The 15,773-nt window shown below is 38.7% G+C and overlaps 1 protein-coding gene across 3 annotated transcripts in view; it reads left to right on the top strand.

Annotated features, from left to right (window-relative positions):
• Positions 1-15,773, top strand: part of cdk14 (cyclin dependent kinase 14) — a 648,395-nt gene that overhangs the window by 497,590 nt on the left and 135,032 nt on the right. For all 3 annotated transcript variants that reach the window (XM_063044119.1, XM_063044121.1, XM_063044120.1), the window contains one exon: positions 3,443-3,587. In XM_063044119.1, coding sequence (XP_062900189.1) covers positions 3,443-3,558 — 116 coding nt within the window. In that variant the 3' untranslated portion in view covers positions 3,559-3,587. The remainder of the gene's footprint in view (positions 1-3,442; positions 3,588-15,773) is intronic.

Raw genomic sequence — 15,773 nt, 5'->3', positions numbered from 1 at the left:
AAAGAGCAGTGCATACAAGACAGCCCAAGAATCCCACAGAACTAGAAGCCTTTTGCAAGGAAGAATGGGTGAAAATCCCCCAAACAAGAATTGAAAGACCCTTAGCTGGCTGCAAAATATGTTTACAAGCTGTGATACTTGCCAAAGGGGGTGTTACAAAGTACTGACCATGCAGGGTGCCCAAACTTTTGCTTCGGGCCCTTTTCCTTTTTTGTTATTTTGAAACTGTAAAAGTTGGAAATAAAGGAGTTTTCTTGCTTAAAATAGTAAAGAAATGTGTCATCTTTAAGTTTATAACTTTTGGAAATCAGTTCATCTTTTAGTCGCTTAGCTATTCGCAGTAACAGAAATTTTGACCGGGGTGCCCAAACTTTTGCATGCCACTGTATATTTAGCACCAAGGGAACAATATTCCTTTAAAATATGACTAGAAGTGTTCATAGATGCAAAATTATGGAAGAAGGCTTTTGGAAAGGGAGCACGATTGGATCTGAGATATTTAATGTATGTAGTACCATTGACAATATCTGTTAACATCTATTTCCAATGTCTTATAGGGTGACTGAGAGATATTAAAAATTGGCCAGTTCTTTTTTAATGTTTTAATGTTTTCAACACAATTTGCACCCAACCGTCATATCTATTTATGTGTTTCAGGAGTGGGAGCAGGAAAAATGTCAAATTCTATTTGTGGTTTGGAAACCCATAACAAACTTTAAGGGCTCTTCAGCAAAAAGAAACTCCATGAAGCAACTCCTGGTCTTCTAAACCTGTTTAAGTGCAATGGACTCCCTCAGCCTCTGCAGAATTTGACATAGTCATAGTCATAGTCATACTTTATTGATCCCGGGGGAGATTGGTTTTCGTTACAGTTGCACCATAAATAATTAAATAGTAATAAAATCATAAATAGTTAAATACCAATATGTAAATTATGCCAGGAAATAAGTCCAGGACGAGCCTATTGGCCCAGGGTGTCTGACCCTCCAAGGGTGGAGTTGTAAAGTTTGGCCACAGGCAGGAATGACTTCCTATGACGCTCTGTGTTGCATATCGGTGGAATGAGTCTCTGGCTGAATGTACTCCTGTGCCCAACCAATACATTATGTAGTGGATGGGAGACATTGACCAAGATGGCATGCAACTTGGACAGCATCCTCTTTTCAGACACCACCGTGAGAGAGTCCAGTTCCATCCCCACAACATCACTGGCCTTACGAATGAGTTTGTTGATTCTGTTGGTGTCTGCTACCCTCAGCCTGCTGCCCCAGCACACAACAGCAAACATGATCACTGTGAAATACTGAAAGCAAAGTATGCCAGGTTGTAGATTTTGTGGCTCATTTTGGTTACATTTGATTGAAATGCATACAGTTTTGGCCATTTACAGCTGTATTCCTTTGTCTCTTTGGCTTGCTAGCAACACCAACTGTGATAGCTGATGATTACAGATTACTTTTTCTATATATTAAATACAAAGTGGTTACTTGAATTCAGTACACTGACTTTAATCAATACCATACATAGACAAATTTAGATCTGTAACATACATGTATACACCTTTGTTTATTTAGATGCATTCTACATTTTTGGATTGCATTAATATTATACAGATAATGTAAGGAGTTATAATTAACCTAATTAATTTCCATTAATGCGTTGAAATAACTATTTGTAAATTATTATTTTGAACATTTGATATTAATCGAATTTGGTTTGGAAATGGCTGACAATTTTCCTACTTGCACAGAGCAACATTAGTGAGAGGTACAAGGTTTTTGCAAATCACTGGGTAAAAGACATTGACCAAATCCATGCTACATGGTGACATCTCAATCTCCTTCTCTCAGGAGGGATGGTTACAAATTACTAGCAGTAGATAAACTCATGGGGCCTCATGCATTTTGAATATGTTACTGTGAGATCTGGGTTAATTGAACTTATTACACAGTTGCCAGTTCATTATTGTAGCATGGTTATATCTGGTTCAGTCAATATATATTGTATATATTTTTTTAAAAGATGCCCCATATTATCCTACTGGAACAGGCTGCCAACTGAGAAATACTTGTTCAATCATTAACAGACACAATCTATGCAGAACACCAGAGAGGAATTAAAATTGGGAAAGAAAATACCTCAAGGGTGGTAATTTTAATATGAGAATTTAATTTGTTATTTTCCATATTAAGAATTTTGCAGTATTAATCCTTTTATCAGTGCTCAGCAGGTTATTTGCACAAGCAAAACTGTAAGGTGATATTCGTTTCCAGAACGGGTCTGTGTAGAGCTCTAAACAGTGACTGATGAAAATCCTTTTGAAGACCAGACCAAAGATGAAAATCTACATATTTTTAAATAACACCATTGCTGCATGCCTTAGAGAAATGTTTAGATGTCGTGAAGAAACATTCTGCTTCCTGTAGATAATTACAGCAAGAAAATGCAACTTGACAAATTTTAACTATCCATAATCCAAATTAATTCTGATTCATTTATATTAACTATTTCATTGTGAAGGTGCGCAGCATGTGATCCAACCACTCCCCACTTATTTAGTTTCTTAATCCTTTTTTATATCAAAAGATTTTAGTGAAGTTATGATAAATTAATTCACTGTGGAGCACATGAATAATTAACCATGACATGCTTGAATAGTCAATAACAGATGTTATCTTCAAACTGGAATATAACTGCCCATTCTCCTGCCAGCTCCACTTTTTACCTCCTTCTATTGTAATTAAACTTAGAAGAAGGTAGATATGGGCTGACTTTTGTTGCTCCATGTTTTGTAAATAAAAAATTATGAATGGTAATTATCTTCTGCTCTTCCTTTTGGGGAATTTCTTTGTGTCTGTCTTGAATCCTGACTGAAGCAGCCTAACTGGAATTAACAGCTCCTAGTGCAAAGGTTTCCAGGCATAAACTACCCTGTTGTTTTACAGCAGAAACTGCCTGTCCTGTTATGTGATCTAATTTTTTTTCTAAAACAGTAGAAAATTGAAGCGTGTCAAGTTATATTTTGAACATTGTGAAAATTAGAAATCTTGCAGAAGAAAAATGCTTGCAAATTTTATTGAAATTAAAAAAATATATGGATGGTGTAAATCTGAAAGTTGGCTTTCAAAATAACTGATGAGATAAATATATCATGGAACTTCTATCAAATATTTCCGGTTCTGGAAGCACCTGGAGTTACTGTAACATTGCAAATGAACAACGAAGTAAGCTTGATTGCATTTCTCATGAAATATAATTTTAACTAAAAGAAGCAATTATTTTTGCCCTGAGGAGTCCTCACCTTGGAGTGGTGAAAATTTCATGGCGAAAACTAAATTGATTTGTTACTGTATCTGCTATGAATTAGGAAAATAAATAACCTCTATGTCAAAAAATGCCAAGCATGTTGCCATTTTGACTCTGTATTTCTCTTCATCACCAGTGTCTTCTGTCTTCGTCGTGCCCACTGTGAAACTACAGGCTGAAATAGATGACAGTTCAAGAGTTTTTGGGAGAAGCAACAGTCATGGTAAAGGCTTTTTGAACCACAAACATTGAGGAGTTCTTAACCCTGGTATCATACAAAGGTAAAAAAATTAAAGTACCGATTCTTTAAGAAGTGTTCTTCCATAGTATTGAAAAATTACTCCAGTATGGTGCATTTAAAATTGGCAGTATGTGTGTGCAAGTAATTTATTTCTCCACCGAAAATCAATCTTAATTATGTACGTCTGTTGAAATTAAAGTTTCACATGAAATGTATACATAGACTGTTGTTTTAATAGTATAAATCACAGGTGCAATACATCAGAATGTTCAAAAAACAAATGAAAGTATAATAATTTTTATATTTTAATGGCTAAGCTTTTGCAAGTTTTTTGGCTGATTACATTCTACATTGTATTATGATATGTATGTTTATAATTAATATAACAGTTGTGGCTTTATCAAGGCAAAATGTATTTTCTCTCCTTATCCTTCTACTGTTCAGTGCCTTCCACTCTCCTTCCTCCATTTAGTTTCTTCACCCAACCTTTTCCTCTTACCCATTTTTCCTCTCCAGTCATCTTTCTGCTACTACTCCCTGACTGCCTTCCTGTGCCATTGATCTGACCTGTTTCTTTTCTCCTTGGTATATGTTTGCATTTCCTCCTTTAACTACCCACTCCCCCAACTGGATCGCTCCAAATGCCCAACTGAGTGCAAATTCAGGGAGATATACAAAGGGCTGCATCTTTGAAATTCTCTATCCCGGCTTCAGAACACCTTCAGAATGCCTTGTCTTTGAATATATTTAAGACTGAAATCAGTGGACTTTTAGACAGTAAGGCGATCTAATGGCACAGGGATCTAATGGCAACATTGATTGTAAGTTAAGACTTAACTATGATATTGAATGGGTGAGTCAATTCAAGGAGCTGAAGAGCTTTCATTTGTGTTCTTACTAGGTTTTCAGGAGGTCTCCCACTGTTTATGCCGCCTTCACTGCAAGTGAAGTATATTTTTCATTGACATTCCTTCACTCAGTACCAATCAGTATCCCTGTCATTTTTCTTATTTAGACCAATAAATTGTAGGGAGGAAGCTGAAAATTTAGAGACTTGGTGTCAGACTGGAACTTCTGCGAACTTGCTTTTGTTGAGCTCCCTGGTGCTTCCTAAATCTATCTTAGTCCATACTTCTTACTTCCTCAACACTACCTTTCTTCATATCGCCTGCAAATTTGACCACAAAGCCATCAATTCCTTCATCACAATTATTGACATATAACTGAAAAAGAATCAGTTCCAACATCAAGTCCGGCAGAACGCCATTAGTCACCAGCAGCCAACCAGGAAAGGCTCCCTTTATTCCCGATCTTTGCCTCCTGCCGATTAGCCAATCCGCTATTCATGCTAGTATCTTCCCTGTAATACCATGGGCTTTTATCTTGCTAAGCAGCCTTGTGCGTGGCAACTTGTCAAAGGCCTTCTGAAAATCCAAGTACATAACATCCACCAATTCTCCTTTGTCTATTCTGCTTGTTATTTCCTCAAAGAATTCCAACAGATTTCCCTTAAGGAAACTGTGCAGACTTTGGCCTAATGTATCATGTGGCCCCAAATACACTGAAACCTCATACTTAACAATGTACTTCCCAATCACTGAGGTCAGGCTAATTAGCCTATAATTTCCTTTCTTCTGCCTCCCTCCCTTCTTGAAGAGTGGAGTGACATTTGCAATTTCCAGTCCTCTGGAATCATTCCACAATCTAGAGATTCTTGGAAGATCTCTTCTAATGCCCCCATAATCTCTTCAGTACCTCTTTCAGAACCATGGGGTGTAGTCCATCTTGTCCAGGTGACTTAACTCCCTTCAGACCTTTCAGCTTCCCAAGCACCACCTTTCTCTACTAATATCAGTTTCACACACTTCTGCCCCCTGACACACTCAAATTTACGGCCCTCCCACTTTCAAATCTCTTACTAGCTCTTCTTTCAGTTGGTCCTGACGAAGGGTCTCGGCCTGAAACGTTGACTGTACCTCTTCCTAGAGATGCTGCCTGGCCTGCTGCGTTCACCAGCAACTTTGTGTGTTGCTTGAAATTCCAGCATCTGCAGATTTCCTCGTGTTTGCGGCATACTGCTAGTGTCTTCCACAGTGAAGATGGATGCAAACTACCTATTTACTTTGTTCACCATTTCCTTGTCCTCCATTAATACCTCTCCAGGGTCATATTCCAGTCGTCCAATGTCCGCTCTCACCTCTCTTTTACATTCTATATATCTGAAAGAACTTTCGGTATCCTCTTTGATATTATCGGCTAGCTTACGTTTATATTCCATCTTTTCATTCTTCATCACAAACAAGAGAAAATCTGCAGACGCTGGAAATAAAGTAGCACAATCAAAATGTTGGAGGAACTCAGCAGGCCAGGCAACATCCATGGAAAAGAGTACCGTCGACGTTTCAGACCGAGACCCTTCGTCAGGACCTGATAAAAGGTCTTGGCCTGAAACGTCAACTGTACTGTTTTCCATAGATGCTGTATGGCTCACTGAGTTCCTCCAGCATTTTGCCCTAATGTCCCACTAACTTTTGCTGGATTATATGCCATCTCTTTTATATTGTTTTTGACTTAACATGTCAGCCACAGTTACATCATCCAGTTTTTAACAGACTTCTTTGGGATGTATCTATACTAAGCCTATCGAATTGCTCTCGGAAACTACAACCATTTGCTGTTCGGCCCTCATCCTTGCTAGTGTCCCTTTCCCATATCCAAGAGCTTTGGCCAGCTCCTTGGATATGCCTCTATAACTCCCTTTAATCCACTGTAATACCAATATATCTAACTTTACTTCTCCCTCTCAAGTTGAAGCGTGACAGCTATCATATTATGTTCACTGTCTCCTAAGGGTTCCTTTAGTTTAAGCTCCCTAATCAAACCTGGTTCATTACACAACACTCAATCCAGAATAGCCTTTTCCCTAGTGGGCTCAACCACAAGCTGCTCTACAGAACCATCTCGTAAATTCTCTCTTGGGATCCAGCACCAACCTGATTTTCCTAATCTACCTGTATATTGAAATCCCCCATAACTATTATAAAGTTGCCCTTTTTACATGCATGAGAAAATTTTCAGATGCTGGAAATCCAAAGCAACACACACAAAATGCTGGATGAATTCAGCAGGTCAGTCGTGATGAAGGGTCTTAGCTCGAAACAGTGGCTGTTCATTCTTTTCCATAAATGTTGCCTGGGGGGCTGAGCTCCTCCAACACTTGGAGTACTGTGTTCAGTTCTGGTCACTTCACTACAGGAGGGATGTAGATACTACAGAGAGAGTGCAGAGGAGATTTACAAGGATGTTTCCTTGATTGGAGAGTATGCCTTATGCCTTGAGTGAACTTGGCCTTTTCTCCTTGGAGCAACGGAGGATCAAAGGTGACCTGATAAAGGTGTATAAAATGATGAGAGGCATTGATCATGTGGATAGTCATTGGCTTTTTCCCAGGGCTGAAATGGCTAACACAAGGGGGCATAGTTTTAAGGTGCTTGGAAGTAGGTACAAGGGGGTTGTCAGAGGTAAGTTTTTCACACAGAGAATGGTGGGTGCATGGAATACACTGCCAGCAACGGTGGTAGACACAGATACAATAAGGTCTTTTAAGAGACTCTTAGATAGGTACATGGAGCTTAGAAAAATAGAGGCCTATATGGTAGGGAAATTCTAGGCAGTTTCTAGAGTAGGTTACATGGTTGGCAGAACATTGTGGGCTGAAGGGCCTGTAATGTGCTGTAGATTTCTATGTTCTAACATTTTGTGTGTGTTCCTTATTCCACATGTTTCCTATCTCCCATTGTAAGTTGTAGCCCACATCTGGCTACTGTTCGAAGGCCTGTGTGAACTCATATCAGGATCAGAAACCCTTGCAGTTTCTTAAATCTACCCACAAGGATTCAACATCTTTCAATCCTATGCCACATCTTTCTAAGGATTTGATTTCATTTTTACCAGCACAGCTAACCCACCCTCCCTGTCCTTTTGATACAAGGTGCAAACTTGGATGTTAAGCTGCCAACTGTGATCTTCTTTCAGCCGTGACTCAAAGATACCCATAACCTACCAATCTCTAAATCATCTACCTTATTCAGTATACTGCATACATTCAAATATAACCTTTTCAGTCCTGTATTTGCCATCCTTTTTGATTTTTGTCCCCATGTTACACTCGTCTCTTTACTGAAATTTTGCCTATCATTTGCTTGTCCTTCCTGATAGTCTCAGTGCACACTGCATCTAGTTGTACACCAATTGCCCTATCCTATCACTCTGGTTCCCATCATTCTGCCAGATTAGTTTCAACCCTCTGCAACAGCTCTAATACATTTGTCCTCAATTATATTGAGCCCCCTCAGGTTCAGGTGTCAGCTCTCCCTTTTGTACAGGTCATACCTTCACCATTTCATGTTCAAGTTGTTGGATCATTTAATTCGCACTTTGGCTGAACATGGTTGCAAGTTCTTCAGCTTACTTCATTTGGCATAGATTATAGCTAATAGTTTCAAAATTAATTAAAATGGAATGGATTGCTATTTTTGTATGTTTTTGACTTTGATCAAACCTATCTACAAGTGCATCCGATCCAGTGTTAACATTTGCCAATTCTTTTCGATGGAAGTTGGTTCGTTCTTCACCTTGATCTGTACACTAACATCAGGGAATCAAATGGTATCACTGCTAAAAATCATCTGTCTGACCACAAAATTTTGATTAATTTTGATTAATGGAATGATGAGAAATTTAGCTTTAATCCAGATAGAATCAGAAATAAGTTTAATAGTGTTGGCATGTGTCATGAAATTTGTTCGTTCGTGGCAGCAGTACATTGCAATACATACTAAAAACTATAAATTACAGTAAGAAATATTTATAAAAATTTAATTCAGTAAGTAGAGCAAAAAGAAAGCAAAACTATGTCATACATTATAAAATTGTTTCCATGGATAAAAAAAAGTACTAATTTGATGTAATATTTTAAGAGAAAAGGACTTTTCTTTATAGTTTCATTTATTTCACACTGGTAAACTGGTTTGTGATTGAAATAAAGAAATGAACATTTGTGATGGGTGACAGAAACACAAACAAAAATGAACCTATTGCAGACTTATTAGTTCATCAACATAAAAAAAATCTTGATGCATGCCACAAATATAATCACAGTCACATTTTTGCATTGTTACAAAGTTAAAATATACATGAGATTCATTTTTCTCCATCAAATATTTATTATACTATATTTGAATGCTGTGGACTTGTGCTTTCATAGTGATGGTTGTATGAATGGGCAGTTTGATGCATTCTTATGTTAGACTCCTGATGTTCTTTCCTTTTAATATTCTACCATTTAATTAGTATTTTGGAGTGTTACTCATACAAAACCCCAATATGTGTTTTTCAACCTCCTCAATTATTTTGATAAATATGAGTAGTTGTGCATTCAAAACATATTCTTTCAGGAGATGCTTGGTTAGGGCCTGCAAATTTGAGAAGCAGCAATTGTCTAACCTGTGCGTGTTGACATTCAGCACATTTCCAAGCCATATCAATAAATTGCTTTCAATTGTGTGAGCTTCAATTTTAAACAATAGTCTACGAGGTAGATGTTATCTAAGCAACACACACAAAATGCTGGAAGAACTCAACAAGCCAGGCAGCATCTATGGAAAAGAGTACAGTTGACGTTTTGGGCTGAGGTGTCAACTGTGCTTTTTTCCATAGAAGCTGCCTGGCCTATTGAGTTTCTCCAGCATTTTGTGTGTGGTGCTTGGATTTCCAGCATCTGCAGATTTTCTTTTGCTTGTCATTATCTGAGCATTCCGGATCTCCATAAAAATAACTTTGGGAAATCCATCGGTGTTTACTGTGGTAATATCCACTTCAATAAAACATTTATCCTTGCCATTCTTGACCCACTTTTCAAAAATAGTTACTAGCTCTTAGTGATCACCTGAGACTTATGGTACTCAGTCACACTATTTATAGGCATCTGTTAGTCTCATGAGACCATAGATTTGTGCCTTGGAAGGTTTCCAGGGTGCAGGCCTGGGCAAGGTTGTATGGAAGACCAGCAGTTGCCCATGCTGCAAATCTCCCCTCTCCACGCCACCACTGTTGTCCAAGGGAAGGGCATTAGGACCCGTACAGCTTGGCACCGGTGTCGTCGCAGAGCAATGTGTGGTAAAGTGCCTTGCTCAAGGATACACACGCTGCCTCAGCTAAGGCTCGAACTAGACGAACACCTTAACCACTGGGCCACACACCAACTGATGATAACTAGTCTGTAACTCATCCAAAAGTAGCTGAGTACTGCAATTTTCCTGATTGATTTCTGAAGTTTGAAGATGATAATTAAGATGTCTCAAACATTTTCTGCTAGTTTCTTTTAGAACCTTTTGAAGGAAACCATCTGTTAGCCGTCATTTGGCAATCCTCAGTGCTGTTACTTTCTCTACTGCGGTGACTACGGTATTATTTTATGTATATGCTGATGCAAAGTAATTTTTTCAACATTTCCCCCAGTAACTTCCTTTTATATTCAACCTTACAATTAATAAAGGTTTCTCTGCTCCTGACGATTCTCTTTTCCTAATAATGTAATGGCACGGGCACAGTGGTGGGAGGAGCATGATGGGGCTCTCAAAGCATCCGTCGTCTCATGGCTCCAGTGACCTATGTCTGATTCTGGCCTCCAGTGCTGTCTATTTTGAATTTTTTCTTTCTCCCTTCCTACAGTGCTCCAGTTTGTTGCCACAATAACATAAATGTGCTGATTAGTAGGTTAATTGGTCCCTGTAAACTGCCTCTAGTGTACGGATGAGAGGTAGACCTGGGGAGAGAGTACGTGAGAATGTGTAAGAAATAAAATGGATTATCAAAGTTCAAAGTAAATTTATTATCAGAGTACATGTATGTCACCATATACAACACTGAGATTTGTTTTCTTGCAGGCATACACAGTAAATGCAAGAAACACAACCGAAACAACGAAAGACTCCACCTAGCAGGATGGACAAACAACTAATGTGTAAAGGAGAACAATCAGTGCAAATATAAAAGATGAATAGCCCTTCAAAGTGAGTCCATAGGTTATGGGAGTGAAGTTGAATGAAGTTATCCCCTTTGGTTCAAGAGCTTGATGATTGAGGGGTAATAACTGTACCAGAATCTGGTGGTGTGAGTCCAAAGGCTCCTGTACCTTCTTCCTGATGGCATCAAAATGAAGAGGGAATGGCCTGCATGGTGGGGTCCTTGATGATGGATGCTGTTTTCCTGCAACAGCATTCTGTGTGGATGTGCTCAGTGGTGTGGAGGGCTTTACCCGTAATGGATTGGGCTGTATCCACCATTTTTTGTAGGAGTTTCCATTCAAGGGCATTGGTCTTTCCATTCCGGGCCATGCCGCAAACAGTCAACAAACTTTCCACCACATGTGTATGGAAGTTTGTCAAAGTTTTAGATGTCATGCCAAATCTTTGCAAGCTCCTAAGGAAGTAGAGGTGCAGTTGTGCTTTCTTCATAATTACATTTACGTGCTGGCCTCAGGACAGGTCCTCTGAAATGATAGTATTGAGGAATTTAAAGTTGCTGGCCCTCTCCACCTCTGATTTCTGAATGAAGACTGGGTCATGGACCTCCGGTTTTCTCCTCCTGAAATCAATAATCAGCCCCTTGGCCTTCGAATTGACAATAAATTGGACTGGTCTAAGAACACTGAGGCTGTCTACAAGAAAGATCAGAGCCGTCTCTATTTCCCGAGGAGACCGAGGTCCTTTAACATCTGCCGGACGATGCTGAGGACGTTCTACGAGTCTGTGGTGGCCAGTGCTATCATGTTTGCTGTTGTGTGCTGGGGCAGCAGGCTGAAGGTAGCAGACACCAACAGAATCAACAAACTCATTCGTAAGGCCAGTGATGTTGTGGGGATGGAACTGGACTCTCTCACGGTGGTGTCTGAAAAGGTTGCATGCCATCTTGGTCAATGTCTCCCATCCACTACATAATGTACTGGGTGCGCACAGGAGTACATTCAACCAGAGACTCATTCCACCGAGATGCAACACAGAGCGTCATAGGAAGTCATTCCTGCCTGTGGCCGTCAAACTTTACAACTCCTCCTTTGGAGGGTCAGACACCCTGAGCCGACAGGCTGGTCCTGGACTTATTTCATAATTTACTGGCATAATTTGCATATTACTATTTAATTATTTATGGTTCTATTACTATTTATTATTTATGGTGCAACAGTAGTGAAAACCAATTTTCCCCCGGGATCAATAAAGTATGACTATGACTATGACTATGACTGACATTGAGAGATTGCTGTTGTGGCACCACTCAGCCAGATTTTCAATCTCCCTCCTACATGTTGGTTTGTCACCACCAGGAGATGTCAGCAAAGTTAAATATGCCATTGGAGCTGTGCTTAGCCTCAAAGTCATAAGTATAAAGTAAGTAGACCAGGAGGCTAAACACATAGCATTGTGGTGCACCTGTGCTGGTGGAGAAGATGTTGCCAATCTGAACTGACTGGGTTTGTAAATGAGGAAATCGAGGATCCAGTTGCACAAGTGTATATTGAGACCAAGGCATTGAAGTTTATTGATTAGTTTTGAGGGGATGATAATGTTGAATGCTGAGCTGAATTTGATAAAGAGCATCCTGAGGAATGCATCTTTGCTGTTCAGATGTTCCAGGGTTGATTGAAGAGCCAGTGAAGTGACATCTGCTATGGACCTGTTGTGCTGTAGGCACATTGAAGCTTCTCAGGCGGGAGTGGATATGTTTCATTCATTGGATTAGTATTTAAAAAAAAGGGTGCTTACTGGTTTTGAGCACTCATTGGGGAAGAGAGGTATTTTCCATGCTGTATCTTTCTCTGCTATTTTGGCATTTGGACAGGTACGTGGATAGGAAACTTTTAGAGGAGTAGACACCAAATATGAGCAAATGGGACTACCTTAGATGGGAATCTTGTTCAGCATATTAGTTACTGCCATGCTGTATGAGTCTGTGACTAAAGGGATCAATACATTCAAGGTCCAGATGTTAAAAAAATTCACTGATGTCAAGCCTCTACTTTTTTCAAAGCTTGCGAAGATTTGGCATGTTATCTAAAACTTTGGCAATCATCTGTAGATGTGTGCTGGAGGGTATACATTCCGACCTGGTATGGAAACATCAATTCCCTTGTGTGGAATAGGCTACACAAAGTAGTAGATATAGCCCAGTCCATCATGGGTAAAGGCTCAGCATATAACAGAGCGCTGTTGAAGGAAAGCAGCATCCATCATCAAGGACCCCCACCATCCAGGATATGTTCTCCTCTGTCTGCTGCCATCAGGTTGAAGGCACAGAAGTCTCGGGATCTGAACCTCTAGGTTTAGGAACAGTTATTACCCCCTCAACCATCAGGATCTTGAACCAGTGAGGATAACTTCACTCAACTTTACTCGTACCATTACTGAACTGTTCCCGCAACCTATGCACTCACTTTCAAGGACTCTTCATCTCATGTTCTCAGTATTTATTGCTTATTTATTAGCATTATTATTTCATTTTTTCTTTTTTTTGTATTTGTACAGTTTGATGGGTTTTTTTGCAGATTGGTTGTTTGTCCATGTTGGGTGTGGTCTTTCGTTGACTCTAGTTTTTCTTCTATTTGCTGTGATTGCCCAAAAGAAAATGAATTTTGGGGTTGTATATGGTGCTACATATGTACTTTGGTATTGAATTTCCTTTGAACATCGAACTCTGGAGGATAAGATTATTTATTACCAGGTCTTGGCCAAAACATTGACTGCTTATTCGCCACCCTCACTTGCTGAGTTCCTCCAGCATTTTCTGTGTGTTGCTCAAGATTTCCAGCATCTTCTAATCTCTTGCATTTATTATTTATCATCCACTTCAGCCACTGTATAGTGGTGTTGACACTGTCTCATTGTAAATTGCTCATAGAATTTGGTGGCAACAAAGTGTAAATACTATCTTCATTCAGTGTTTGCACCAGGTCTCTCTCAAACACATTCCTTTAAATTTACTGCTTTTATCTGTGAGCATTTCCATAATAATTTCATTGTTAATTTATTTGCCTTAACACCATTTTATTTTATGCAAGTGGATGTTATCTACACAATATTCTGTCTGTAGACAAATCATAAGGATTTTTTGTTCCTAACTGTAGTTGCTTATAAATTGAAATAATTTTGCAATCTTTGCAAGTATTAAAAATCTTACAATCAGAAGTACTTTACAGCATTACATTTTCCCACTGTAGAATATTGTATAATTGCACAGCTTATGTTGTTAATATTCTCTTCTGCAACAAGGAACAGTGTTGCATTCTTGGACATTTGGAAATTGAAAAGACATTTCCAATTAGTTTCAATATTAAAAAAAGCTGGATGATATTATATGTGATATAAAAGTATCTGATATCATCCTTTATAGCAAAATACAGCATTTTTGTTCAAGCAACCACATTTAAAGCTGCACTCCATATTGTAACCATCGTCTTTGAGGATGGCAGTCATTTTCTCTGTGGTAAAATGCATATGAAATCTTGTAGTAATTTGCTTTGGAGATTGTGGTACTATCCAGTTGGCTTTTCGTTCATATCTTCATTTCTAAAAGCTATTCAACATGCAAATCCAAAATTACTCTTCCATTTTATTCTGTTCTATTTCATCAAACCCAGCCTCATTTATCAATTTAACATTGCCTTCTAACAGTGTTTTTTTTAGTCTCTTGTATGCATAGGAGCCATGCGCACATATCCCTTATGTTGGTCATGTACTGTATGAGGGCATTCTCTTCCAAAAGAGCCCAATGTTCCTGAATATCCACTAACCTCATTCAAACCACATGCTAAACCCTCATTTTTCCCATTCCCTCAGATCACATTATGCAGTTCTAATCTCTTGTGTTTATGATTTGCTGCTCCAGTGTGAAATCTCTTCAAGGCATGACTTCTCCGAAGAAGTTTAAATCTTCTCTTCAATGGAACTTCAGAGGGATCATTTCTCACTGCTCCTTCTCTGTGATCTGCTTCCTCTCTCCCCCCCCACCCCCCCCCACCTACTTACTCTGGTTTAGTATTTGCGATTATAACTTCCCCTTTTTTTTCAGAAGAGTTGCAATCCTTAAAACTACTGGGATGTTATGATTCAATACTAGAGTGTGCAGAACAAAATATGATGAATCACCATAGCGATTCCTCTACCATTCAACAAAGGCAAACATTTCTGTGACATTGTGTGGGATGCACAAAATGCATTACAAATGATAATTAGCATGGTTTAATTGAAATGGTGATTAAAGCTTTGTGAATCAAGACCACATATCCTGTGGAGTCAATGGCATTATTTGGAAAATTCGTAAACTGAGCAATATCTGTTTTTTAATGTATTTGGCGATACATGAAAAATCTAAATTAAAGGATGACAAAGTTTATGGAGTATTAAAGGGTTCAAGATAACTTTATGTGGTAGGAAGTGGGGCACTGAAAATGCAAATAAGTATTTTGAAATTTAAGCATTCTTGGACAATCTAAACCACTGAGTAGAAAACTGATGGATGAAAAGTGACTTTCCTGTGGAAGGCTGAGCCACATCATCATGGTAGTTAATGTATTTGCACAAATTGAATTTGAAAAACAGATAACATCACAAGAATGTTGAAAATTTTCAGAGTATGTGCAGCTGGAAGTCATTTCTGACTTCAGAAACCACATGATCTACAATCATGCTGGTAAATGAAGTTAAAATTACAGCATTTAGGTTTAGATTAAATTTTTAAATTACTTGGAAAATATGAAAGGATTTAAAAGGTTTTAGAGGCTTTGGTGGATTTATGTAAAATTCCCGCCAAATCTTAAAATGTGAGCACTGGATCACAAGGACATCCCACTGTGTTTGTGTTCAGGGTAAGGCATTAGAGCTCATTTCAACCAGAGCGATTTATAATTGAATTTATTTCTACATGGAACCAGTCAAGTTCAGTACAGGATGTCCGTATGGAAATTGATAAACTTAATGGGACAGATTTGTTATCAGTTGATAAAAGGAAGGAAATAATTACTCTGTATTGTTCTTAGAACATCCTGGCTTTCAAATAATCCATAGTAGGGATACACCTGATACTTTAAGACACCATCTTTCCCCTTACTTGGAACCTGGTTTAAGATGGCGCTACCAAAGGCATGCGACAGCTTACTGATGGTTCAAAAACA

Source organism: Mobula hypostoma, chromosome 3 (genome assembly GCF_963921235.1).
Source record: "Mobula hypostoma chromosome 3, sMobHyp1.1, whole genome shotgun sequence".
Classification (NCBI taxonomy): Eukaryota; Metazoa; Chordata; class Chondrichthyes; order Myliobatiformes; family Myliobatidae; genus Mobula; species Mobula hypostoma.
The sequence above is the reverse complement of the archived record's forward strand: the minus strand, read 5'-3'. Positions and strand labels throughout refer to the sequence as shown.